The sequence below is a fragment of the Aulostomus chinensis genome, chromosome 1 (assembly GCF_037954235.1).
Source record: "Aulostomus chinensis isolate RoL2024-O1b breed Wild chromosome 1, RoL_Achi_v1.0, whole genome shotgun sequence".
Lineage (NCBI taxonomy): Eukaryota > Metazoa > Chordata > Actinopteri > Syngnathiformes > Aulostomidae > Aulostomus > Aulostomus chinensis.
Genome location: NC_141320.1, coordinates 53,017,185 through 53,037,508, shown reverse-complemented (window position 1 = coordinate 53,037,508; position 20,324 = coordinate 53,017,185). Strand labels below are relative to the sequence as shown.

Genomic DNA, 20,324 nt, shown 5'->3' with positions numbered 1-20,324 from the left:
GCCTGTCAGCCACCCGACGTGAGAGCCAGCACCCCCGGTACAGCCAATCCCGGCCGCGGCTGTGGGCAGGAACTGCAACATTTTGGGTGGCGACACAAAATGCAGTGCCATAAACACTACATCTTGCACACTGGTTGTCCCCACTGCTATCCAAAGCAAAGGCAATCGGTGCCTTCACCCCGCTATGCTTGTGGGGCGACTCAAAGTAAAACAAAGCGGTGTTCAAAGCCACAAGCCAGCGACTCATCCTGGAGTCGGGGTTTTCCAAGTTGATCTCCTCCCACGCATGAATTCTCTGGTATCATTCCACTTACTGCGAAGACGAGCCGTGGATGTATTGTCCTGAGCCCAGGGCTTGTCGGATACCATGACCCTCAACTAAATGTGGCAGAAACCCTGCCCTCTTCATTTAGGGCTGGAAGGTGTGAGAGATACTGGGAGCTCATCGAGGCTACGTCCTCCGCGGTCTCCTCAGGCTGGCCAGCACAAGAGGAGACCGCCAACTGGCCGGGACAGGCGGTCACCGTTGTTGTTGTTGCCGCCGTGGTCGGCCTTTCTTTCTTTCTTTCCTTTTTTCACACGATCACAGGGGAGAGCACGGACGCAGTCCCCCACTGTCAGAAATTATGCAGTTGAGATTCCCACATTTGGGGAATTCACCAGGGTATCCAAAGCCCGGGAAGCTCGGCCGATGCCGTTTTCAAGGCTCACCTTCTCGCTCGGTGAACCAGCGTGGCCTCGAACCGCATTAGAATTGCTAATGAACTCAAAATGATGCTAAAAGCAATGTTGTGAAAGTTTCGAATAACCTCAAAGTAATGCTGACAGTCATGTAGTAAGAGTTTCTTTGAACTTCAAAATAATGCGACAATGATGTCGGAAGAATTGCTAATAATCTCAAAATAATGCGACAGTGATGTCGGAAGAATTGCTAATAAACTCAAAATGATGCTGACGGTAATTTTGGAAAAGTTGAAACTAACCTCAAATTGATAATACAGTGATGTCGTAAGAATTGCTAATAAACTCAAAATGATGCTAACAGTAATGTAGTGATAGTTGCTAATAAACTCAGTGATGCTTACAGTAATGTAGTAAGTGTTGCTACTAACCTCAAAATAATGCAACAGTAATGTAGTAAGAATTGCTAATGAACTCAAAATGATGCTGACAGTAATCTAGTAAAAGTTGCTACGAACCTCAAAATATTGCAACAGTGATGTCGGAAGAATTGCTAATAAACTCAAAATGATGCTAACAGTGATGTAGTGATAGTTGTTAATAAACTCAGTGAAGCTTAAAGTAATGTAGTAAGTGTTTTTAACAACCTCAAAGTGATTCTGACAGTCATGTAGTAAGAGTTAAAAACGAACCTTAAAATAATGCTAACAGTAATTTAGTAAGAGCTGCTAATAACTTCAAAATAATGCGACAGTAATGTAGGAAGAATTGTTAATGAAATAAAAAATGATGCTAACATTAATGTAGTGATAGTTGCTTATAAACTAAAAGTGATGCTTAAAGTAATGTAGTAAGTGTTTTGAACAACCTCAAAATAATGCGACAGTGATGTCAGAAGAATTGGTAATAACCTCAAAATGATGCTGAAAGTGATGTGGTCAGAATTGCTAATGAACTCAAGATGATGCTAACAGTAATGTAGTGATAGTTGCTAATAAACTCATTGGTGCTTAAAGTAATGTAGTAAGAGTTTTTAACAACCTCAAAGTGATGCTGACAGTCATGTAGTAAGAGTTGCTACGAAACTCAAAATAATGCGACAGTGATGTAGTAAAAGTTGCTACGAACCTCAAAAAAATGCGACAGTGATGTCGGAAGAATTGATAATGATCTCAAAATTATGCGACAGTGATGTCGTAAGAATTGCAAATAAACTCAAAATGATACTAACAGTAATGTAGTGAAAGTTTCGAATAACCTCAAAGTGATGCTGACAGTCATGTGGTTAGAGCTGCGAGTAACCTAAAATTGATGATGACAGTGATGTCGTAAGAATTGCTATTGAACTCAAAACGATGCTAACAGTCACGTGGTGAGAGATGCTAATAAACTCAGTGATGCTGACAGTAATGTAGTAATAGTTGCTAATAACCTCAAAATGATGCGACAGTGATGTCGTAAGAATTTCTACTGAACTCAAAATGATGCGACAGTGATGTTGTAAGAATTGCTAATGAACTCAAAATGATGCGACAGTGATGTCAGAAGAATTGCAAATGAACTCAAAATGATGCTGACGGTCATGAAGTGAGAGTTGCTACTATCCTCAAAATGATGCTACAGTGGTGTAGGAAGAGTTGCTACGAACCTTAAAATAATGCGACAGTGATGTTCTAAGAATTTCAAATGAACTCAAAATGATGCTGACGGTAATCTAGTAAGAGTTGCTAAAAAACTCAAAATAATGCGACAGTGATGTCGTACGAATTCCAAATGAACTCAAAATGATGCTACCGTGATGTTCTAAGGATTGCTAATAAACTCAAAATGATGCTAACAGTAATGTAGTGATAGTTGCTAACAAACTCAAAGTGATGCTGACAGTAATGTAGTGAAAGTTTCGAATAACCTTAAAGTGATGCTGACAGTCTTGTAGTAATATTTGCTACGAACCTCAAAATGATGCTACAGTGATGTAATTAAAGTTACTAATGATCTCAAAATGTTGCTGAGAGTGATGTCGTAAGATTTGCTAATAACCTCAAAAAATGCTACAGTGATGTAGGAAGAGTTGCTAACGACCTCAAAAACAATGCTACAGGGATGTAGGAAGAGTTGCTAATAACCTCAAAATAATGCGACAGAGATGTCGTAAGAATTGCTAATGAAATCAAAATAATGCTAACAGTAATGCAGTGAAAGATTCGAATAACCTCAATGATAATAATGAACTCAAAATGATGCTGACAGTGATGTAATGAGAGTATCTACTAATTTCAAAAAGATGCGAAAGTGATGTCATGAGAGTTGCTTCTAACCTAATAAATGATGCGAAAGTGATGTGGTGAGAGTTGCTTAAAACCTTAAAATGATGCTGACAGTCATGTAGTGAGAGTTGCTACTATCCTCCAAATGATGCTACAGTGATGTAGTGAGAGTTGCTTAAAATCTCAAAATAATGCGACAGTGATGTGGTGAGATTTGCTTCTGTCACGACCCGGCTCAGAAATCGTGACATCGAAGGAGGGAGACGCAGACTAAACGTGACACACAACTAATAATTTATTATTAGTAAGGCAAAATCAACACAAGGCAAACCATAACGTACAGTGGAGTGTGGTTATCAGTCGTGTCAGTGGTGAGTGTGAGTGTGTGCATGAGTGTACAGGGGGTGTATGTGTGCGGTGTGATGGATGCAGAGAACTAAACAAGACATAACTCAAGAAACACAACCATCGCTCCGACGTGGGCCAGGAGGAGTGAGCGAGAGACAACCGGCCAGGTTGGTCGCCTGCTTTATAGCTGGGAGACGCCGGGCCCAGGTGCTCCCAATTAGTCAGCAGCTCCGCCCCATGAAGCTCGAACCTGAGAAGGGAAGGAAGTCAAAAATAATGCAACGCCCCCATGCCCGTGACCATGGGGACGTGACACTACGAACCTCAATATGATGCTCCAGTAATGTAGTGAGAGTTGCTACTAATCTAAGAAATGATGCTCCAGTGATGTAAAAAGAATTGCTACAAACCTAAGAAATGATGCTACAGTGATTTAGTGAGAGTTGCTTAAAACCTCAAAATGATGCTGACAGTGATGTAGTGAGAGTTGCTTAAAACCTCAAAATGATGCTCCAGTAATGTAGTGAGAGTTGCTACTAATCTAAGAAATGATGCTCCAGTGATGTAAAAAGAATTGCTACAAACCTAAGAAATGATGCTACAGTGATGTAGTGAGAGTTGCTACTAATCTAAGAAATGATGCTCCAGTGATGTAATAAGAATTGCTACAAACCTAAGAAATGATGCTACAGTGATTTAGTGAGAGTTGCTTAAAACCTCAAAATGATGCTACAGTGATGTAGTGAGAGTTGCTACTAATCTAAGAAATGATGCTCCAGTGATGTAATAAGAATTGCTACAAACCTAAGAAATGATGCTACAGTGATTTAGTGAGAGTTGCTTAAAACCTCAAAATGATTCTTCAGTGATGTGGTGAGAGTTGCTAAAAACCTCAAAATGATGCTACAGTAATGTAGTGAGAGTTGCTTAAAACCTCAAAATGATGCTACAGTAATGAAGTGAGAGTTGCTAAAAACCTCAAAATGATGCTGTCAGTAATGTAGTGAGAGTTGCTAAAAACCTCAAAATGATGCTACAGTGATGTAGTGAGAGTTGCTACGAACCTCAAAATGATGCTACAGTAATGTAGTGAGAGTTGCTACGAACCTCAAAATGATGCTAACAGTAATGTAGGGAGAGTTGCGACGAACCTCAAAATGATGCTACAGTGATGTAGTGAGAGTTGCTCCAAACCTCAAAATGATGCTACAGTGATATAATGAGGTTTGCTATTTACCTAAGAAATGATGCTACAGTGATGTGGTGAGAGTTTCTACAAAGCTCAAAATGATACTGAGAGTAATGTAGTGTGAGTTGCTACGAATTTCAAAATGATGCTAAAGTGATGTAATGAGAGTTGCTAATAACCTCAAAATGATGCTACAGTGATGTGAGCTTCATCAAGACCCAGGCCACTATTTGTGGTCATGCATCATTGTTGCTGACCAATGGTCCAACTTCATCAGTCAGTCAGTCAGAGACATTAGCATTTGTCGGCCTGGCCTGCTGCCAAAGACTAACACTGCTTTAGTTGATTTACCTGTGCAGCCATGTCACGCTCCTCTCGGCCACCTCCACGGTCAGACGCCAGGTTAAACCAGCCAATGGCGTAAGAATCACTCTCAGAATCTGAAGCGCTCGTAGCTGCAGGGTTTTTCCACACAGCTTTGTTGAGAGACAAAGTCCATCACTTGACTAACTCTCACCAACAGAAATGTGCAGTTTTCCACTCAGGACAGCTGCTGCATGCTGCTGTTTGTAAAAAGAAGGTCCAGTGGATCCGTTCAGTTCTACATTATTCAGCAGAGAGATGTCACCATTGAATAATGACCATATTTCCTAAAATTATAGCTCAACCACAGAGGGACCAGGCTACTAGAATGACCTCTGTTTACTAGAAGTGCTTCTCCTATGGTGGTGAACTCCTCAGCTGTCAGTGGAGTCAAATCTGTCTTAGAGAGGCCAGAGGTTCCCACACTGGTTCCCTCTCACCATGCAGCCCTGACAGCTGTGTGTGCTGTTCCAGCGTGTTGGCACCTCACTGATGAGTTTCAGGGTTGGCCCTCCCATCTGTTGCTGCACCTGAGCCAGCTTCTCCTTGGCTGTAGTGCTGATCTGAAGGATGTGACAGTGTTCCTGGCTTTGTGTCTGATGATGGAAGTGGGGATCTGATCACAGGATTTTCTGACTCCTAGATTCAGACGATGTGCAGTGCAGACTGAGTGGTGAATTTGGAGCTGTCTAGTGGATGCTGTCATGTTTGGTGCTGCGTCGCTCACAAGACACTTGACTTTGTTGGTGATGGCCCAGTCCTCCATCATGCCTCTTTGGACTGGGGCCAAACTGTCAGCAGGGTGACTTTGTGGAAAGTCTTGCACTCCCAACACATTCATTCTCACGAATGCAGTGACAGGTCAGAGCCAAGGGAGCCTCCATGTCCACAGATGTCCACATGGCAGCTGGACTTCCTTTTTCACTCCTTCCCGTTCCTCCTGGTACTTTTTGGCCACCGTTTGTTTGATGGTCTGAAAATGACACCCAGAGTAAATCAATACATTGAAATTAGAGATGAAATAAACTGGAGATATCAACGACTGCTTTAGATCATTTCCACACAAACCTTTCTGGTTGGCAAACATATGAGGCTCAAGGACCTGAACCAGTTCCCTGAACCCATCCCTCTCAACAGTGCTGAGGGGCTGGCAGTCCTTCAGGATGAAATTCAGCAGAGCCTCATCCAGCATCTGCTTCCTGGAAGCTGGATGGTTAAAGATGAAGGAGAGAAGAAATGAATAGGAATTAATTCTCAACGAAGCAACTGTGAGTCAGTTGGAGAGTGGCTGTATACCTGAGTTCATCCTGGTGGATCTGGGACTTCATTCTCATGCCTGGCCCCATCATGCCTCAGCACTGAAGAGGTGCTTTTGTTGAGACGAGACGCTTCTGTCCAACAAATGCGACATTCAACCTGCAGAAAAGAACATGAGTACTCAGCTAAAAGTTCCTTTCTTCATGGTGACTGGTGTTTCTTAGTCTTAGACCACCAGGTTTCCAATGAGGTGTATCGGATACGTTGTTGTGTGCCGCTGAAATCCGTCCAATTCTGGCGTTGTTTCCTCATGAAATATGTTTGCCTTAAAGCTCATTAAAGTGTTGAACCACAATATCGTTCACCATAACTGAGTCAACTTCAAGATAACCTACTTCTACATTCCAGTCTCGGCTGCTCCTGTTCTGCTGCAGTCCAGAAAACAACAACCCGATACAATTGGCGCTCCTTCCCACAGCTCCGGCCCGGATCCGCATGGTTCCGCTGACTGACTGTGAGACCGCTCCCTCCAGAGTGGCACAGCCCGATGGGGGTCCTTATCTGGCACGGGGGCGTAAAACAGGTGCGACTGGAAAGCCTTGTTTATTCTGCGTCGAGGGAACGCGTTGCTCTGCTCTTCACCGCCAAGCCGCTAGGGGGTGTGGCTTTGTCTTTGTATTGTTTACGGGCTCTTGTCGGATTCCTTGGTTTTCTTCCGGTCACAGACAACAATTGTTGGCCATTTGTCAGTCTTTGTAGTGCCGCCAATAATCCTTTCTTCGTCTTGGTCAATTTTTTTCTTGGAGCTTTCACCACAGAAACTTTGAAAATGGCGGTGTTGTTGTGCTGCGACTGAACCGGAAAGACGTTTTGAGCGGACAAATCACAGTCCTCGACGTTGACGTCACCACGCGTCGACGCGACGCAGAAGCATAAATCAGGCTTTAGTGGTGTAGAATCTCACGCCAAGCCGGAGAACCAGGTCCTGAATCCGTCACGTGGCCACTTCCGGTCGGCGAGGCTTTGGACGTCACTAAATACGTCATCAATACGCGCTTTTCAAACCGAAATCCTGGATCACTCCACTCATCACTACCGCTGCTACCAGGTTAGCGAGTCTGGAGTGGCACAGAGAACAGAGCTTGGACTCTGCTCGTTTTGAAGAAGACGAAGAAGAAAAGAAGCGGAAGGCCTCGGTCTTTGTCTCCTGAAGGCTGAGTGGCGCCGGTAGAACCTCAACATGTGCGCCGCGCAGCTGCTGCGGGTGTCGGTCCAGGAGCGGATCCTCGCCGCCGCTGAAGACTTCCTGCTGCAGCTGGGAGAAGGAGACTCAGCGGCTGGAGTCCCGGTGCTGAGAGCGCTGCTCACCGAGCGGCTGGCGGCGGCCGCGGAGCAGATCGTGGCTCTGCTGGAGGAAACCGTGGCGGAGTACGAGCGGGAGAACCGCCGGCAGAGGTTGCTGCTCGATGCCGTGCTGAAGCCCCGAGTCAGGCTGGACAGAGCAGGTGAGTCCCCCCACACTGACCAGGAGAACCGGTGTTGTGTCGCTCCCAGCAGCATCGACCGATAGCGATGTCTGTCTGTTTATGCCACTGTGACGCTCATTAAATGTCGGTCACATTTTATGTTATTTTGATTAATTTTTAATGTTATTTCTGTCCCATGTAAAATGGGAGAGTTTTGTCATTCCGCCAGCAGGGGGCAGTGTCGCGGGCTGCTTCTCCCGGTGAACGCCGGTTTGCTTCCCAGTCTTCACGGAGAAGCTGAACAGAGCAGACGCGTCTCACCGATTGTCTTAATTATCCTGTTTTACAGGAAACATCATCTGCATACAGAGTCTCAATCTGAGACCTGTAACACCACCGCCTCAAAAAATCACATCTTTGTGTTTGGTCCTTTTTGGCTCCTCATAACCACTGCAGGCTCCTCTTAATCAAGCTAAGGATCGTTCCAGGCTCACTAATGAGCCCCTCCTCTCCATTCAGGCCCAGGTTTAAAATCCTGTCAGCTCAATTCTCTCAGTGAGCAAATGCTGTGGGGGGGGGGGGGGGGTGCCCGGTGGGACCGGGGTCATCTCTGCCCCGTCTCTCTGTGGGTTGCTTCTGGGTGGGGTTTGCTGCTCCTATGCTTTCCTACGGGTCCTGGCATGGGTTTGGCCTGTGGCTGTTTCCTGGGGGAGGGGTGGCCTGGGGCTCCCTGTGTCCTGGGGGTTTCTGGGTGCTCTGGTGGCTTGTTCCTGGACTGCCTGCTATCCTGGACTGGGGGTGCGATGTCCTGGCCCCCCACATCAGCTACAGCCAGCTACGCACAGCATCCAAGACAAACTGTTGCACACACACATACACATACACACACGTATACACACATAAACGCATGCGGTGCACAACTGACCCATAATCACACACTCAGACATTTATCTAAAAATTATATTAAACCAAATGGTAAACCTGCTCTGGAAATTCTGCAACCAATGTTTTTTTCCTTTTTTTTTCTTTTCTCCTCTCTGTTGTTGTTGTTACTTTTTCTTTGTTTGTTTGTTTGGTTTTTGTTTTTGTTTTTTTTTCTGCTATTGCTGTTGTTGTTTTTGTCCCCCCCACTTGTCTTCCCCTGTCCTGTCCCTGCTCTCTCTTCCTGTCCTCTCCCTGCTCTCTCTTCCTGTCCTCTTCTGTCCTCAGTCCGGTAGCTTCATCAATGAACCAACACCATTCCTAATAAAGTTCAACACAGATGGTGATAGGAGGAGTTTATCAGGTTCCTCCTTAGCAGAGTAGAACTGCTTCAGTCCAACAAGGCACCAGGAACATGCATGCTGCTGATGAACAGGACAGGTTAAAAAAAAAAAACTTGTCTGATTGATTTCTACTATTTTTGGTCTCTTTTGATGACGTGTGCTACAATGTGATGTCACAGCGGCCATATTGGATGAGCTGGAGTCTCTCAGGAAAGTTGTTTTCTTTTTTCTCTCCAAGTCCATTCAGAATGAACCAAAGAAAACACTGCTAATAAACCAGCAGAAGACGAGGAGGAAGTTCAAAAGTCTCTGAACTTCAAGTCAGAGGATCGACGTCAGGTTGCCAGCAACAGAGGGACCAACTAGATTAGACTGATGAAGAGCAGCACCTGAAGGCTGCCATCAAAGAAGAAGACCAGAGAAGAGAAGAGACTGAAAAGAGAGGGGAAGATTTGGAGCAACAAACAAGGACGAGGACTTGGTGATGTCTGGACCTGAGACCAGCCACCGCACCTCTGCTGCCTCACAGCTGCTGACCAGCAGGGTGAGGACGCACCCAGAGGTGAACTGCAGTCACTTGAGCAGCGAGTCAGGGAGTTCTTCAACAACAGAGAGGTTCCTATGAACAGGGACCAGATCGCTGCTCGTCCACCAAACCAGAGACACAACAACAGGCTCAGCATCATCGCTCCATTTGTGAGCAGAAAACATGAAGCTGAGGAGCAAAGAGTCCAGGTGTCCATGCAGAAGAGCCTCTCACAAAGACAAACTGAGACTGAGACAGAATCCTGACAAAGAGGAAGAGAATTCAGGACTGGTGGAGAGGAGCTGGAGAGTCCTGATCAGACTGAACGCTCACCTGAGCAGGTAAAAGTGACAGTGGTCAGAGACCTGGAAGATCTTGATCAACATTCATGACAATGTTGAATGTTGAGGAGGAGAGGAGGAGGAGTGAGGAGATGTCCCACTGTCAATGGAGTTGTGCTGTGAAATATCAGCAACCTCAGTTTGGGAGAGATAAATCTGGGAAAACTGGAAGAAAATGAGTGAATCCACACTTTGGAAGTCTTCTGCTGTCAAGATCCAACAATTTAGGAGTTAGAAAATGTCACTGATCAGAGATCCACTTCCACCAGAACATCAGCTTGAACTGTGACTGTTATTCTGAAGAGGAGTTCAGTTCTGGAGTCAAATGGAGCAGTTTTCAGTCCTTCACTTCACCAGCAGGAGGCTCTGCAGCAACTTCTCCTCAATCAAAGAGAGCGTCATCAGTTTCAGCAGAGATTTAGTGAGCAGCAACTTTGGAGCCTTGGCTGAATGATAATAATGAGCTGCAGCATGGAGGAGAGGCTCTGAAAGGTTTAGTCCAACCAGGGTCAGAGAGAGAGGGGGCTGTTGCTCTTCAATGCCAGGTTCTTGATCAGATCACCATGGTTACTGAGAAGCTGATGGATGTGTGACCTCTGAAATTGAGGCTGACAGATGCAGAACCATATTAGTTAGTTGTGTTTCTAGAGCGCCGGGTCACGCGTCGATCAGTTTCATCCACTTCCAGGATGACGTGAAGAGCATCAGGATAAAGTGAGAGTTTGGTTTGTTGGATTTGGTGAAATCTGTTGATCATTCAAAACTGCAGAATTTGTTCCTTCATGTTTAGTGGAGTTTCTATCCAGTCGTTGTAGAACCTAAGAGAACCTGAGAGAACAGAGCAGCACTGATTGACAATCTTTCTATCAATGTGATTGATGGACAGAGGAAAGTCAACTGTTAGTGGCTGGTGGGAGCCACCATTTGCCTGTTTACAGTGGCAGAGATGAAGAAGAACTTCAAACTCAGAACAAACAGACAGAGGAACAGTTTGGAGGGAACAAATCACGGGAGGCAATGAAGGCTCAGAGCAGAACCTGAGAGTCTTCATTGACAGGAAGTTTCTGGAGAGGACAGCAGGGAATCCTAGGATGAGGTTTGACAGCCATTTTGGACTCTTTTTGACCGATGTTGTCTGTTGAAGGAGTTGAGACAAGTTCCTAAAGAGGAGGGAACCAAGGTGAACAAAGGGTTTGGAGAAAGACTTTAAGAAGAAAAATAGGCTCTGGAGGGAATTTATCAAGCATCCACCAGAGGAAAAGGAGGAGAAGAACAAAGTAAAACCAGAAGAACATCTGATGAGATCGAAGCGAAGTAAAATCTGGTCAACTGGACGTAAGTTTATCTTGAAGACGTTTCACCTCTCATCCGAGAGGCTTCTTCAGTTCTAGTGAAGAGTGTGGAAACTCCAGCTTATAAACCTATGTGGGAGTGGTCAGTGCTATTGTGGTGGAAACGACCCTCCCGAGACTCACCTGGCCTCCCCAAACGACAGTCGTTGTGAGGTGTCAGGGAGTTTCAGGGGTGGTCGTTAGGGAGTTTCACCGACCACTCAGATGCTAATGGACTGTGCTGGCAGCAGCCGTTCCACATGGGTCTTTCAGCTGAGCTCTTTGGGGAAGCTTTGAAAGGACTTGGTTGTAAATAGGTGAAAGGAAATGTCGCAGTCCACCTCCTCTGCAGGCAGATCCGTGCAGGCCTCACTGCACGGATCTCTACATAGGGGAAACCAAACAGCCCCTCAACAAGCGCATGGCCCAACATAGAAGAGCCAACTCTGGAGGACAGGACTCAGCGGTTTTCCTCCACCTCAAGGAGGAAAGCCACTCTTTCCAGGACGATCATGTCCAAATCCTCGACAGAGAGGACAGATGGTTTGAAAGAGGAGTTAAAGAAGCCATCCACGTCAGGATAGAGAAACCATCTTTGAACAGAGGAGGTGGACTGCGACATTTCCTTTCACCTATTTACAACCAAGTCCTTTCAAAGCTTCCCCAAAGAGTTCAGCTGAAAGACCCATGTGGAACGGCTGCTGCCAGCACAGCCCATTAGCATCTGAGTGGTCGGTGAAACTCCCTAACGACCACCCCTGAAACTCCCTGACACCTCACAACGACTGTCGTTTGGGGAGGCCAGGTGAGTCTCGGGAGGGTCGTTTCCACCACAATAGCACTGACCACTCCCACATAGGGTTATAAGCTGGAGTTTCCACACTCTTCACTAGAACTGAAGAAGCCTCTCGGATGAGAGGTGAAACGTCTTCTAGATAAACCTACGTCCAGTTGACCAGATTTTACTTCGCTTCGATCTACGATGACCTGGATGAATGAGAACCTACACAGACATCTGATGAGATCAGAACAAAAAGACTCTTCTGATCAGTTGTTGGAGAAACAGAACATGGACATCATGATTGAACTTCAGCCCTCATGAATGCCTTCCCTTCATGTGGAGGAGAGCTTGTTAAACTAGAAGAAATATCTAGTTGTCCAGCTCAGGATGTTCTGCTCTCATCATTCTGACCAAACTCTTTGGACGGGACATCGGCCAAATGTCCTCCCTGTTCCACCACATTCTGGTCTCTGTTCTTTCCTGTTCTATCCTGCTCCAACTTCCTACAGAGACTCAGACCATGAGAGGAAGGAGGATGAGAACCAGAGGTGTTCCTCACGTATGAAGTTCAACTGGTAAAAGTCTCCTCACACATCCAGGACTTCATCCACCTACCGAGCTGCAGTTGAAGCTTTGACCACTGGCAGCAGCCTCAGAAGAGCCTCCTCTGAAGCTGAATATTTGCTCAGGTCAAACACGTCCAGATCTTCTGAGGACAGTAAGATGAAGACCAGAGCCGACCACTGAGCTGGAGACAGTTTAGCTGAGGACAGACGTCCTGATCCCAGCAGAGGCTGGATCTCCTCCACCAGAGAATCATCGTTCAGTTCATTCAGACAGTGGATCAGGTTGATGCTTCTCTCTGGAGACAGATCCTCATTCATCTTCGTCTTGATGAACTCAACTATTTCCTGTTTGGTCTCTGAGCTTCTTTCTGTCTGTGACACCAAACCTTGCAGGAGAGTCTGATTGGTCTGCAGTGAGAGACCCAGGAGGAAGCGGAGGAACAAGTCCAGGTGTCCATTGGGACTCTTCAAGGCCTCGTCCACAGCTCTCTGGTGCAGGTGTTTTAGTTCAGGTTCACCTCTGAAGACTCGTGACCTCGGGGATGTTTGTTCCTCTGTCAGCAGATTGACTCCAGAGTTGATGAAGGTCAGATGGACATGAAGAGCAGCCAGAAACTCCTGAACACTCAGATGGACAAAGCAGAACACCCGGTCCTGGTACAGTCCTCTCTCCTCTCTGAAGATCTGAGTGAACACTCCTGAGTACACTGAGGCTGCTCTGATGTCGATGCCACACTCTGTCAGGTCGCATTCATAGAAGATCAGGTTGCCTCTCTGCAGCTGATCAAAAGCCAGGTTTCCCAGAGCCTCCATCATCCTCCTGCTCTCTGGAGTCCAGTGTGGATCCGTCTCAGCTCCTCCATCATACTTGACCTTCTTGACTTTGGCCTGAACCACCAGGAAGTGGATGTACATCTCAGTCAGGGTCTTTGGTAGTTCTCCTCTCTCTCTGGTGGTCAACAGGTCCTCCAGGACGGTCGCAGTGATCCAGCAGAAGACGGGGATGTGACACATGATGTGGAGGCTTCGGGACCTCTTGATGTGGGAGACCATGGTCTCGGCCTGTTCCTCATCTCTGAATCTCTTCCTGAAGTACTCCTCCTTCTGGGGGTCAGTGAACCCTCTCACCTCCGTCACCATGTCAACACACTCAGCAGGGATCTGATTGGCTGCCGCAGGTCGTGTGGTCATCAAGAGGTGAGCGGAGGGAAGCAGTGTCCCTCTGATGAGGTCTGTCAGCAGCTCGTCCACTGAGGTGGACTCTGTAGCATCGGTCACGGTCTGGTTGTTGTGGAAGTCCAGAGGGAGTCGACACTCGTCCAGGCCATCAAAGATCAACGCAACCTGGAACTCTTCCAACCTGCTGATTCCTGCTTCTTTGATTTCAGAGAAGAAGAGATGAACAAGTTCCACCAAGCTCAAGTTCCTCTGCTTCAGCACATTCAGCTCTCTGAAGGTGAACGGGAACATGAAGTCTATGTGCTGGTTGGTTCTGCCTTCAGCCCAGTCCAGTGTCAACTTGTGTGTTAGGACCGTCTTCCCAATGCCAGCCACTCCCTTTGTCAGCACGGTCCTGACTGCTGTCTCTCTCTCTCTCTGAGTGCAAGACTTTCCACAAAGTCACCCTGCATCATTTTGAGGTTCCTAGCAACTCTCACGACATCACTGTAGCATCATTTCTTAGGTAAGTAGCAACTCTCATTACATCACTTTAGCGTGATTTTTAAATTACTATCAACTCTCACCACATCACTGTAGCATCATTTTGAGATTAGTATCAACTCTCATTACATCACTGTCGCATCATTTTCAGGTAATTAACAACTCTCACCACATCACTGGAGCATCATTTCTTTGGTTAGTAGCAATTCTTAAGACATCACTATAGCATCGTTTTTGAGGTTTTTAGCCACTCTCACTACATCACTTTCAACATAATTTTGAGGTTAGTAGCAACTCTCACTACATCGCTGTAATTTCATTCTGAGCTTCATCGTAATTATCATATCACTGTCGCATCATTTTTAGGATAGTAGCAACTCTCACGTCATTACTGTAGCATCATTTTGAGATTCGTAGCAACTCTCACTCCATCACTGTAGCATCATTTCTTCGGTTAGTAGCAACTCTCATGACATCACTGTTGAATCATTTTGAGGTTCGTAGCAACTCTCACCACATCACTGTAGCATCATTTCTTAGGTATGTAGCAACTTTCATTACATCACTTTAGCATGATTTTGAAATTACTATCAACTCTCACCACATGAATGTAGCATCATTTTGAGGATCGTAGCAACTCTCACTACATCAGTCGCATCATTTTGACATTTGTAGCAACTCTCAATTCATCACTGTAGCATCATTTCTTAGGTCAGTAGCAACTCCCATGACATCACTTTAGCATCATTTCTTAGGTAAGTAGCAACTCTCATTACATCACTTAAGCATGATTTTGAAATTACTATCAACTCTCACCACATCACTGTGGCATCATTTCTTAGGTTTGTAGCAAATCTCATTGCATCACTCTAGCATCATTTTGAGATTAGTAGCAACTCTCATTACATCACTGTAGCATAATTTTGAGGATAGTCGCAACTCTCACGACATTACTGGAGCATCATTTTGAGATTCCTAGCAACTGTCATTACATCACTGTAGCATCATTTTTAGGTTCGTAGCAACTCTCACCACATCACTGTAGCATCATTTCTTAGGTAAGTAGCAACTCTCACGACATCACTGTAGCATCACTTCTTAGGTTTGTCGCAACTCTCATTACATCACTTTAGCATCATTTTGAGGATCGTAGCAACTCTCACGACATTACTGTAGCATCATTTTGAGGTTCGTAGCAACTCTCACCACATCACTGTAGCATCATTTATTAGGTAAGTAGCAACTCTCACCACATCACTTTAGCATCATTTCTTAGGTATGTAACAACTCTCATTACATCACTTTAGCGTGATTTTGAAATTACTATCAACTCTCACCACATCACTGTAGCATTAAATTGAGGTTAGTAGCAACTCTTACTACATGACTGTCAGCATCACTTTGAGGTTATTCGAAACTTTCACTACTTTGTTGTGAGCATCATTTTGAGTTCATTAGCAATTCTTACGACATCACTTTCGCATTATTTTGATGTTCGTAGCAACTCTTACTACATTATTTTTGCATTATTTAAAGGTTCGTAGCAACTCTCACGACATTACTGTTAGCATCATTTTGAGTTTATTAGCAATTCTTCCTAAATCACTGTCGCATCATATTGAGATCTTTAGCAATTCTTCTGACATAACTGTCTCAATATATTTAGGTTCGTAGCAACTTTTACTACATTACTGTCGCATTATTTTGAGGTTCATAGCAACTCTTACTACATTATTGTTGCATTATTTAAAGGTTCGTAGCAACTCTTACTACATGACTGTCAGCATCACTTTGAGGTTGTTCAAAACACTTACTACATTACTGTAAGCATCACTGAGTTTATTAGTAACTATCATTACGTTACTGTTAGCATCGTTTTGAGGTCAATAGCAATTCTTACGACATCACTGTCAGGATCATTTTTAATTTACTCGCAACTCAAACCACATGACTGTCAGCATCACTTTGAGGTTTTTCGAAACATTCACTCCATTACTGTGAGCATCATTTTGAGTTCATTAGCAATTCTTACTACATCACTGTCACATCATTTTGAGATCATTAGCAATTCTTCCGACATCACTGTCGCATTATTTTGAGGTTCGTAGCAACTCTTACGACATGACTGTCAGCATCACTTTGAGGTTGTTCAAAACACTTACTACATTACTGGAAGCATCACTGAGTTGAATAGCAACTATCATTACGTTACTGTTAGCATCGTTTTGAGGTCAATAGCAATTCTTACGACATCACTGTCAGGATCATTTTTAATTTACTCGCAACTCAAACCACATGACTGTCAGCATCACTTTGAGGTTTTTCGAAACTTTCACTCCATTACTGTTAGCATCATTTTGAGTTCATTAGCAATTCTTACTACATCACTGTCACATCATTTTGAGATCATTAGCAATTCTTCCGACATCACTGTCGCATTATTTTGAGGTTCGTAGCAACTCTTACTACATGACTGTCAGCATCACTTTGAGGTTGTTCAAAACACTTACTACATTACTGTAAGCATCACTGAGTTTATTGGTAACTATCATTACGTTACTGTTAGCATCGTTTTGAGGTCAATAGCAATTCTTACGACATCACTGTCAGGATCATTTTTAATTTACTCGCAACTCAAACCACATGACGGTCAGCATCACTTTGAGGTTTTTGGAAACTTTCACTCCATTACTGTTAGCATCATTTTGAGTTCATTAGCAATTCTTACTACATCACTGTCACATCATTTTGAGTTTTTTAGCAATTCTTACAACATCACTGTCGCATTATTTTGAGGTTAGTAGGAACTCTTACTACATGACTGTCAGCATCACTTTGAGGTTGTTCAAAACACTTACTATATTACTGTAAGCATCACTGAGTTTATTAGTAACTATCATTACGTTACTGTTAGCATCGTTTTGAGGTCAATAGCAATTCTTACGACATCACTGTCAGGATCATTTTTAATTTACTCGCAACTCAAACCACATGACGGTCAGCATCACTTTGAGGTTATTCGAAAGTTTCACTCCATTACTGTTAGCATCATTTTGAGTTCATTAGCAACTTTCACTACATCACTGTCGCATCATTTTGAGATCATTAGCACTTCTTCCAACATCACTGTCGCATTATTTTGAGGTTCGTAGCAACTCTTAGTACAAGACTGTCAGCATCACTTTGAGGTTATTCGAAACGTTCACTCCATTACTGTTAGTTGCTATTCAACTCAGTGATGCTATCAGTACATCACTGTTAGCATCATTTTGAGTTCATTAGCAATTCTTACTACATCACTGTCGCATCATTTTGAGATCATTAGCAATTCTTCCGACATCACTGTCGCAATATTTTGAGGTTCGTAGCAACTCTTACTACATTTTTGTTGCATTATGTTAAAGTTCGTAGCAACTCTTACTACATTACTGTGAGCATCACTTTGAGTTTATTAGCAACTATCACTCCATTACTGTTAGCATCATTTTGAGTTGTTGAGCAATTCTTCCGACATCACTGTCGCATTATTTTGAGGTTCGTAGCGACTTTTACTACATTACTGTCGCATTATATTGAGGTTCGTAGCAACACTTACTCCATGACTGTCAGCATCACTGACTTGATTAGCAACTATCACTACATTACTGTTGAGATCATTAGCAATTCTTCCCACATCACTGTCTCATTATTTTGAGGTTCGTAGCAACACTTACTACATGACTGTCAGCATCACTTTGAGGTTATTCGAAAGTTTCACTCCATTACTGTTAGCATCATTTTGAGTTCATTAGCAACTTTCACTACATCACTGTCGCATCATTTTGAGATCATTAGCACTTCTTCCAACATCACTGTCGCATTATTTTGAGGTTCGTAGCAACTCTTACTACATTATTGTTGCATTATTTTGAGGCTCGTAGCAACTCTTAGTACAAGACTGTCAGCATCACTTTGAGGTTATTCGAAACGTTCATTCCATTACTGTTAGCATCATTTTGAGTTCATGAGCAATTCTTATTAAATCACTGTCGCATCATTTTGAGATCTTTAGCAATTCTTCTGAAATCACTGTCGCATTATTTTGAGGTTCGTAGCAACTCTTACTACATGACTGTCAGCATCACTTTGAGGTTATTAGCAACTATCACAACATTACTGTTAGCATCATTTTGAGTTCATGAGCAATTCTCACGACATATCTGTAGCATTAAATTGAGTTCATTAGCAACTCTTACTAAATGACTGTCAGCATCACTTTGAGGTTGTTCGAAACTCTTCCTACATTACTGTAAGCATCACTGAGTTGATTAGCAACTATCACTACATTACTGTTAGCATCATTTTGAGTTCATGAGCAATTCTTACTACATCACTGTCGCATCATTTTGAGATCATTAGCAATTCTTCTGAAATCACTGTCACATTATTTTGAGGTTCGTCGCAACTCTTCCTACATTATTGTTGCATTATTTTAAGGTTCGTAGCAACTCTTACTACATTACTGTCAGCATCACTTTGAGTTTATTAGCAACTATCACTACATTACTGTTAGCATCATTTTGAGTTCATGAGCAATTCTCACGACATCACTGTAGCATTAAATTGAGTTTATTAGCAACTCTGACTACATGACTGTCAGCATCACTTTGAGGTTATTCGAAACTCTTACGACATTACTGTAAGCATCACTGACTTGATTAGCAACTACCACTACATTACTGTTAGCATCATTTTAAGTTCATTAGAAATTCTTCCGACATCACTGTCGCAATATTTTGAGGTTCGTAGCAACTTTTACTACATGACTGTCAGCATCACTTTGAGGTTATTCGAAACGTTCACTCCATTACTGTTAGCATCATTTTGAGTTCATGAGCAATTCTTACTAAATCACTGTCCCATCATTTTGAGATCTTTAGCAATTCTTCTGACATCACTGTCGTATTATTTTGAGGTTCGTAGCAACTCTTACTACATGACTGTCAGCATCACTTTGAGGTTATTCGAAACACTTCCTACATTACTGTAAGCATCACTGAGTTGATTAGCAACTATCACTACATTACTGTTAGCATCATTTTAAGTTCATTAGCAATTCTTCCGACATCACTGTCGCAATATTTTGAGGTTCGTCGCGACTTTTACTACATTACTGTTGCATTATATTGAGGTCCGTAGCAACTCTTACTACATGACTGTCAGCATCACTTTGAGGTTATTCGAAACACTTACTACATTACTGTAAGCATCACTTTGAGTTGATTAGCAACTCTCACTACATTACTGTTAGCATCATTTTGAGTTCATTAGCAATTCTTCTGAAATCACTGTCACATTATTTTGAGGTTCGTCGCAACTCTTCCTACATTATTGTTGCATTATTTTAAGGTTCGTAGCAACTCTTACTACATTACTGTCAGCATCACTTTGAGTTTATTAGCAACTATCACTACATTACTGTTAGCATCATTTTGAGTTCATGAGCAATTCTCACGACATCACTGTAGCATTAAATTGAGTTTATTAGCAACTCTTACTACATGACTGTCAGCATCACTTTGAGGTTATTCGAAACTCTAACTACATTACTGTAAGCATCACTGACTTGATTAGCAACTACCACTACATTACTGTTAGCATCATTTTAAGTTCATTAGAAATTCTTCCGACATCACTGTCGCAATATTTTGAGGTTCGTAGCAACTTTTACTACATGACTGTCAGCGTCACTTTGAGGTTATTCGAAACGTTCACTCCATTACTGTTAGCACCATTTTGAGTTCATGAGCAATTCTTACTAAATCACTGTCGCATCATTTTGAGATCTTTAGCAATTCTTCTGACATCACTGTCGTATTATTTTGAGGTTCGTAGCAACTCTTACTACATGACTGTCAGCATCACTTTGAGGTTATTCGAAACACTTCCTACATTACTGTAAGCATCACTGAGTTGATTAGCAACTATCACTACATTACTGTTAGCATCATTTTAAGTTCATTAGCAATTCTTCCGACATCACTGTCGCAATATTTTGAGGTTCGTTGCGACTTTTACTACATTACTGTTGCATTATATTGAGGTCCGTAGCAACTCTTACTACATGACTGTCAGCATCACTTTGAGGTTATTCGAAACACTTACTACATTACTGTAAGCATCACTTTGAGTTGATTAGCAACTATCACTACATTACTGTCAGCATCATTTTGAGTTCATTAGCAATTCTTACTAAATCACTGTCGCATCATTTTGAGATCATTAGCAATTCTTCTGACATC

The 20,324-nt window shown here is 43.3% G+C and overlaps 1 protein-coding gene across 1 annotated transcript in view; it reads right to left on the bottom strand.

Annotated features, from left to right (window-relative positions):
- Window positions 1-12,408: 12,408 nt before the first annotated feature.
- The window catches only part of LOC147272201 (protein NLRC3-like), a 109,679-nt gene continuing 101,763 nt past the window's right edge, over window positions 12,409-20,324 (bottom strand). Inside the window, exon 2 of the mRNA XM_086202796.1 lies at window positions 12,409-13,757. Coding sequence (XP_086058922.1) covers window positions 12,427-13,757 — 1,331 coding nt within the window. The 3' untranslated portion in view covers window positions 12,409-12,426. The remainder of the gene's footprint in view (window positions 13,758-20,324) is intronic.